General features: G+C 42.9%; 1 protein-coding gene across 1 annotated transcript in view; it reads right to left on the bottom strand.

The window, feature by feature from the left end:
• Nucleotides 1-359: 359 nt before the first annotated feature.
• Nucleotides 360-6514, bottom strand: part of LOC147748807 (zinc finger MYM-type protein 1-like) — a 42514-nt gene continuing 36359 nt past the window's right edge. The window contains exons 5-7 of the mRNA XM_086928538.1: nt 6356-6454; nt 4991-6092; nt 360-410 (exon numbers count right to left, since the gene is read on the bottom strand). Of these exons, the coding sequence (XP_086784664.1) occupies nt 360-410; nt 4991-6049 (1110 nt within the window). The 5' untranslated portion in view covers nt 6050-6092; nt 6356-6454. The remainder of the gene's footprint in view (nt 411-4990; nt 6093-6355; nt 6455-6514) is intronic.

Here is a 6514-nt window from a genome sequence, read left to right as displayed (position 1 = left end):
ATGAATGAGTGCATTGGACGGGCAATAGAAGTGTATGTGGCTTGTGAGTAATTGAACAAGCCTTTGCCTTATTAGAGGGGTCAGAGCAGCTCATGGGTCCGGCGAGATTTTCACTGTTAAGTGGGGGTATTGATACAGTGGGGCTGCTGACAACAGGCCTGAAAGGGATGGTCAATCTGAAACAAAAACGTTTTAATAGATGTGTCTCATCCTCAAGCTGGTGTTGTCTGACCAGAATTTTCACTCTTCGGGAATCTTTTTTAAATTGTTGCAGTAATTCTCTCTCATTCGCCGGAATGCCAATTGTCACAAAGAGACTTGTTTCCTAACTCACAAATTAAAGAAACAGAAATCAAAGGTCATGTGCTTTTTGCCACAGTAAACAGGCTAGTGGATGCGGTCAGTTTCCACTGTCAAATGCACAATGGAAGAGCATACTGAAGATGAGGGTTTAGTTTTATCTGCAGGATTACAGAGGATGTAACTCTTGAATTTTATCATATTTGAGGAGTTTTGAATGAACTCCACAAATAGAAGTTCTACCCTTTTTTTCTGGAGTCTGTGATGTTTTCGAATCAAAGTCTTCAGTCATGATTTTGGGCAATGTATTGCCAGACACTTGGAAGACATTCTGTTCCAGCCTTGGGGGGGGGTTGCTCGCAGAGGAGTTGTGGTGGTAAAAGTTTCATATTTGGGATGTAGACTGCACACACAGCACTTGTAAGTCACATTGAAGTGGGGGTATTGTGAAAGAGCTTCCACCCACCCCAAATCCACTGTTCTGCATAGAGCAATATTTAACATGCTTACATTAACCATGGCAATGCACTTCCACCCACAAGGATCCTGTGCCCTAGGGCGCCTAAGGAAGAGGTGTCACTCCTCATGGGTTCAGCAGGGGTGCATATATGGGTGCTAGAACATCCGAGGGAGAAATAAAACCTCCTCTCATGAGGTTAGGATTGGAGCTGTGCTTCCATAGAGCTGCAGGCACTTCAAACGTGCCTATTTCAAAGTGGAATACTCTGCTAAAACAGTTTATCAATTTAAAGCTGAAAATAAATGATTAGGAAGAAAATAAAGTGCCACAAAAAAGCTGCTAAATTTCCATATTTGTGCCGCTAAATCTCCATATTTGTGCCGCTAAATTTGCTAATCTATGCCACTTTATCCGGGGGGGCTGATTAATGTGAGCGTGAAAAGAGAGGGACTAGCCAGAGGCCCGTACATTAGTACTTAACCAGTAATTCGGGATTCAGCCTCTGAGATAAAGGTGCTATATGGCTCTGAGTCAGGGTGCAGTGACTGTGTCAATTCATAAGATAAATATAATAGTGTATTGAAACCAGAAGGTCTGAAATGCACTGTGATCCAGGATTTCGCAATTTTGCGTTTTGCCGCGAAATCGGCATTTTTGTAAAAATGCTGCCACTTTTACAAAAGTACCCGCGAAATTGAAGGGTAGCGGCTGCCGACCCAGGCTGGAGCAAGGGCTATAAATACTCAGGCTATATGGTTTAACACACAGTATGCCCAATTACAGAGAATAGTTATGAGTAAAATAAAGTGCCGCAAAAATGCAGCTTATTTTCTATATTTGTGCCGCTAAATTTCCATTTGGGTGCCGCTAAATTTTCTAATCCATGCCGCTATATCCTGGGGCTGGGGTCTTCAAACTGTGGGGCGCGACCCCCAGGGGGGCCGTGGAGTGATAGGAAGGGGGTCGCGCATTCCCTTCACACTTCTGCCGAGGCCCATAGCTTCAGCCCCCCTCCTTCCCCGTAGTGTCTCTCAGCCCGGGCTGCTGCAGTGCAGTTCGCGCTGCTGGAGGCTCGGCTGGGAGGTGTCTGGAGTCTTATCTCCAGCCGCCTGAGCTTTTCACAGGTCTTTAAAGACCATTTGCATATTTACATGCCTTTGTTTAATGGTTACCTAGGCTTAGTTTTTTAATGGTTCCAGTACCCCCGGGCCCCCACTCTGCCTATTCCTTACATTTGTATTTTCACACTTACTGCTGTAGTGTGAGAATGCATTTAATGAAAAGAAATATGAAGTTGGGTAGCCAAAAGAAAAATGCCAGCCATGTGTTGTTTAAAGAGCCCGCAGAGACCTGCTCTTGACACTAAATAGAGTTATAAATAAAAAAGTATGTATTAATTAGCTATGTGACTTTTCTGTCTTTGTTCTCTTTAATTATCAGTCATGGATCATTGAGGTAGCCCTAGAACACAATTAAAAGTGCTTTCTATTTATATTTGCTGTTCTAAGTATTCACAGATAAGTGCTAAAAATACAGGTTTAGGTGACTGCTTATTTCTGGGCCATCAAAATAATGAGCTGTATCAGCACATTATTTATTTCATCCACCCTCGATCCCTGATTAATGCCATTAAAGCAATAGTTTAACTTATATCTGAAACCCTACGCTCCAAGTTTCTGGGAATACACCCTGCATTCAGACAACTCACTCCTCATTCTCGCCTTCACTTTCACGCTCACCCTGCACTCATAGCGATCACAATGCACTCGCACTGATCACAATGCACTCACACTGATCACCATGCACTCACACTGATCACCATGCACTCACACTGATCACCATGCACTCACACTTATCACCATGCACTCACAGAAGTCACCATGCACTCACAGCAATCACCATGCACTCACAACATTCACCCGTTCACCCTGCACTCACAGTGATCACAATAGACTCACACTGATCACCATGCACTCACACTGATCACCATGCGCTCACAGCAATCACAATGCACTCACACTGATCACCATGCACTCACAACATTCACCCGCTCACCCTGCACTCACAGTGATCACAATGCACTCACACTGATCACAATCCACTCACACTGATCACCATGCACTCACACCATTCACCTGCTCACCCTGCACTCACACCGATCATCATGCACTCCCACTGATCACCATGCACTCACGCCGATCACACGCAGTAGCGGTGGGTCAGATTTTAAAGTGGTGGGGCGCAAACTAATTAGCATACAGCACCGTAGCGAGCGAGCGCAGCGAGCGAGCCCGAACCCCAAAAGGGGGGTTTGGGGGGATAACCCCCCCCCACGAAAATTTTGAAAAAAAAGAAGAAAAATCGTGCATTTTTAAGCAAATTTGATAAAGCAGGAAGGTCAATAAAGCAATTGTGAAAGTGCAGTTATTACATTAATAGATGGCATAATATAGGTAGCTGCTTATTCAGTAATACCACAGAGCTTCATACATTCTGTCCTATTATGCTCAGGTGCTGATTCAGACTATAAGACTTTCATGGAAATCTCAGCTCTAAGAGTAGAAGAAGTTGCACAGCAGTGTAATGGTTTCCAGGCTCGTTCCGCAGGAGCGTCAGGAACTTGAAGAAAAGTCCACAGTCTTCCCCTACGGCCTTCCGACTCTATTAGACTCTAGAGTAACGAATGGCACGCAAGGGGAAAACAGGGAAACAAAACAAGGAAAGGCGGGGGAAGAAAAACAGTCTTGCAACATACTGAATATTAGACTCTAGAGTAACGAATGGCAAGCAAGGGGAAAACAGGGAAACAAAACAAGGAAAGGCGGGGGAAGAAAAACAGTCTTACAATATACTGAATATAAAAGAGGCAGCGCAATGCGCTGTTACCGTGATTCTGGTTGAGCTGAGCTTTGTACACACACTTCACATAGGTCCACGCAAATACCCCAAATATAAATGGTATAAAGGTTTTTGTAATTTGCCAAGGGGAAAGTTTTGATAGGCAACACAAGCAACGAATTGTTCACCCTGCGGGAGACAGGTCCGGCCAGTGAACAAAGGTGAGCAAATCTGTGTAGTCTCCAAATAGAACAAACACTACAAAACTTTTAAAAACAGAGATGCATTTCTTACCTCAATCAGAATTTTTTGTATTCAACAAACAAGTAGCAGCATTCACTTTTTGTAAATGAAATCCGCTCGTCTTTCTTTCAGTGTAGCAAACTTGTCAATTACTTTCATGTTGAAGTCCGGTATCTTTTGGACTAGCTTGCTCTCTACAGATAGCATCGCCAAAGCATTTAGTCTTTCCTCTAGCATGGTGTTCCTGAGGAATGTCTTTATGCGCTTTAAGGCTGAAAAACATCGTTCAGCTTCTACTGTTGTCATTGGAGTCGTAATCACAATTTTTAGTAAAGTCACTATCTCTGTAAGTGAGTTTTCCATATGCAGTTTATGAATTAAACTCAGCAAAGTCAAGGCGCTTTTGGCTTTTCGGTACACAGGCATTCTGTAGAGTACAGATAACTCAGTTCTCAGCTGCTCTTTTATGAGCATAGGATATGCTTCCACAGCCTGATTCAGAGCACGCTCAGGGAAGGATTCATCATATTGTGCAAACTCTTTACTTTGCAATAAAGTTGCACTCACCAAATGTTTTGTGAATGAAAAACGTTCTTTTGCCTGCACAATTACAATGTCACATACCTCCTTTCCAATTCGAACCAGAGAGGTGATGTTTTGTCTGCGGTTTGCAAAAATAGAATCCTCCGGCAGTTTGCTCTCTAAATCGTCAACCCCATCTCTCACTTTCATAATCTGTTGTACAAATGCAGATGTATTGGCTTTCACAGAGACAGTATCTAGGTCTTTTTTTTGCAACTGATCGTATAACACCTCAACAGGAGTCATTATGTCATGAAATAAAAACAGTAAGAACTGAAACTCTTTGTCTTCTATTGTTCTAATAAAGCCATGGGCTTCACCCTGAGTTGTGTGATCAAAGTCTGCTCTAGATGATATGGCGACAAAACATTTATGAAGGCCCTCCCTCTGTTCATAGATTAAGTTGACTGTACGAGTGTGAAAGTTCCAACGAGTTGAGGATCCCCTTGGTACGCTTTTGTCCACAATCTCATGAAGGGCTTCTGTTCTTTTTGGGGAACGTGTGAAGAATGCTGCTATGCCTCCGATATCCTGAAAGAAAACTTGTGTCTCTCTGATCTTTGATACCGCCTGTTGCATAATAAGATTGAGTTGGTGGGCGTAACAGTGCACAAAATGAGCATTAGGGTACACATCTCGAATTCGTTTCTGTACTCCACTAAGGCTTCCACTCATTACGGACGCACCATCATAGCTTTGGGCGATAAGTTTTTGTTTTTGAGGCAGGTCCGGGAAAATTAAGTCCAGTTGATCCAGTATTGCTTTAGTGATGGTTGCTGCACTAGAGTCACTTAAATGTGTGAAGCCATAAAATCTTTCCACAACGTTTCTGTCACTGTCAAGGTACCGAAACACTAACACGGACTGTGTTTGAGTGGACACATCAGTGGTGTCATCAGCCTGAATAGCCACAAAGTCTGTGTTTTGCAACTCTTGCACAATATGGCTTCTTATAACTTCGAGCATACAGTCAAGGAGTTCATTTTGTATTGTATTAGAGGTGCCCTTAAAGACTGTAGCACGTGCTAAATGTCTTTCCAAATCCTGGTCTATGGTTGACATTAAATCCACTAGGCCTCGGAAGATCCCAGGTTTTGAGGAAGTTTCTGATTCGTCATGGCCTCGCAATGCCAGTTCGAAAGCACCACAGAAACGAATGCAATCAATGATCCTGGATAGATTTTGTCTGTTCCTATCCACAGCTTCATTGTGTTTTTGAATGGATTTGCGATACGCATCATTTATCTGCTGCTCAATTGGTGCGTCTTCCCCCAACATTCCCAGTCTTGTCAGGTTTTCCAGATGATTTCTTGTGAGCGCATGCTTCTTTATTTTTTCAGCGATGTGCTTCAGGTCGACCATTCCTTGCCGTGTCCAAGAAAAGTCACCGTTAAACAGCAAGCAGGGGAAGCAGAACAGAGAATTTCTTATAGGGCACCCTGTAAGCCAATCAGCTTTTTTGTACCAGGCATTTGAGAATGTACGTTTTGACATTTTTCCTCTGTCCTGGGTAGTTTGCTGTAGGTTTATTTCAGGCTGATGAGGTCCTAATTGTTTTATCTGTAGTTTTTGTTCAAGTGGCCTTGACTGGAATGACTTTGTAATCAGCTCTTGTACTGTATTCATGATGGTGTTGCTGGCCTTACCAATATATATATATTAAAGAAACCTGTCAATAATCAAAGTACAACGTATAAGGTGCAGTGCAATAATATCAAATTTCAGTATAAATACATTATACATATATCTTGTGGATTATCCTAATACATCTCAAATGACTGCTAAAAATAGAGCCGTACTCGCTCCTGCCTCTCTGTGCCATAGTGGTTGCTGGAGGCACTGAAAGGGACACTGCTTCAGGGCCTGGAGAGTGACCCGATACATAGCCCTAACTCCCATGTAAAAAAAAATATATAGCATCAGTTTCCTTACCTTTAACACTGGTCACTGGTGTTTGCTGGGTTGTAGTAGCTGGGGTCAGGTGAGAGCGCAGCAAAGGAGGTTGGGGTCCTCTTGCTGTTGTTGATAAACCTGTCAATAATCAAAGCACAACGTATAAGGTGGAGTGCAATAATATGAAATTTCAGTTCA

The sequence above is a fragment of the Lissotriton vulgaris genome, chromosome 1_1 (assembly GCF_964263255.1).
Source record: "Lissotriton vulgaris chromosome 1_1, aLisVul1.2, whole genome shotgun sequence".
Taxonomy (NCBI): domain Eukaryota; kingdom Metazoa; phylum Chordata; class Amphibia; order Caudata; family Salamandridae; genus Lissotriton; species Lissotriton vulgaris.
Note: the sequence above shows the minus strand (reverse complement) of the source record. Positions and strands in the feature narration are given on the sequence as shown.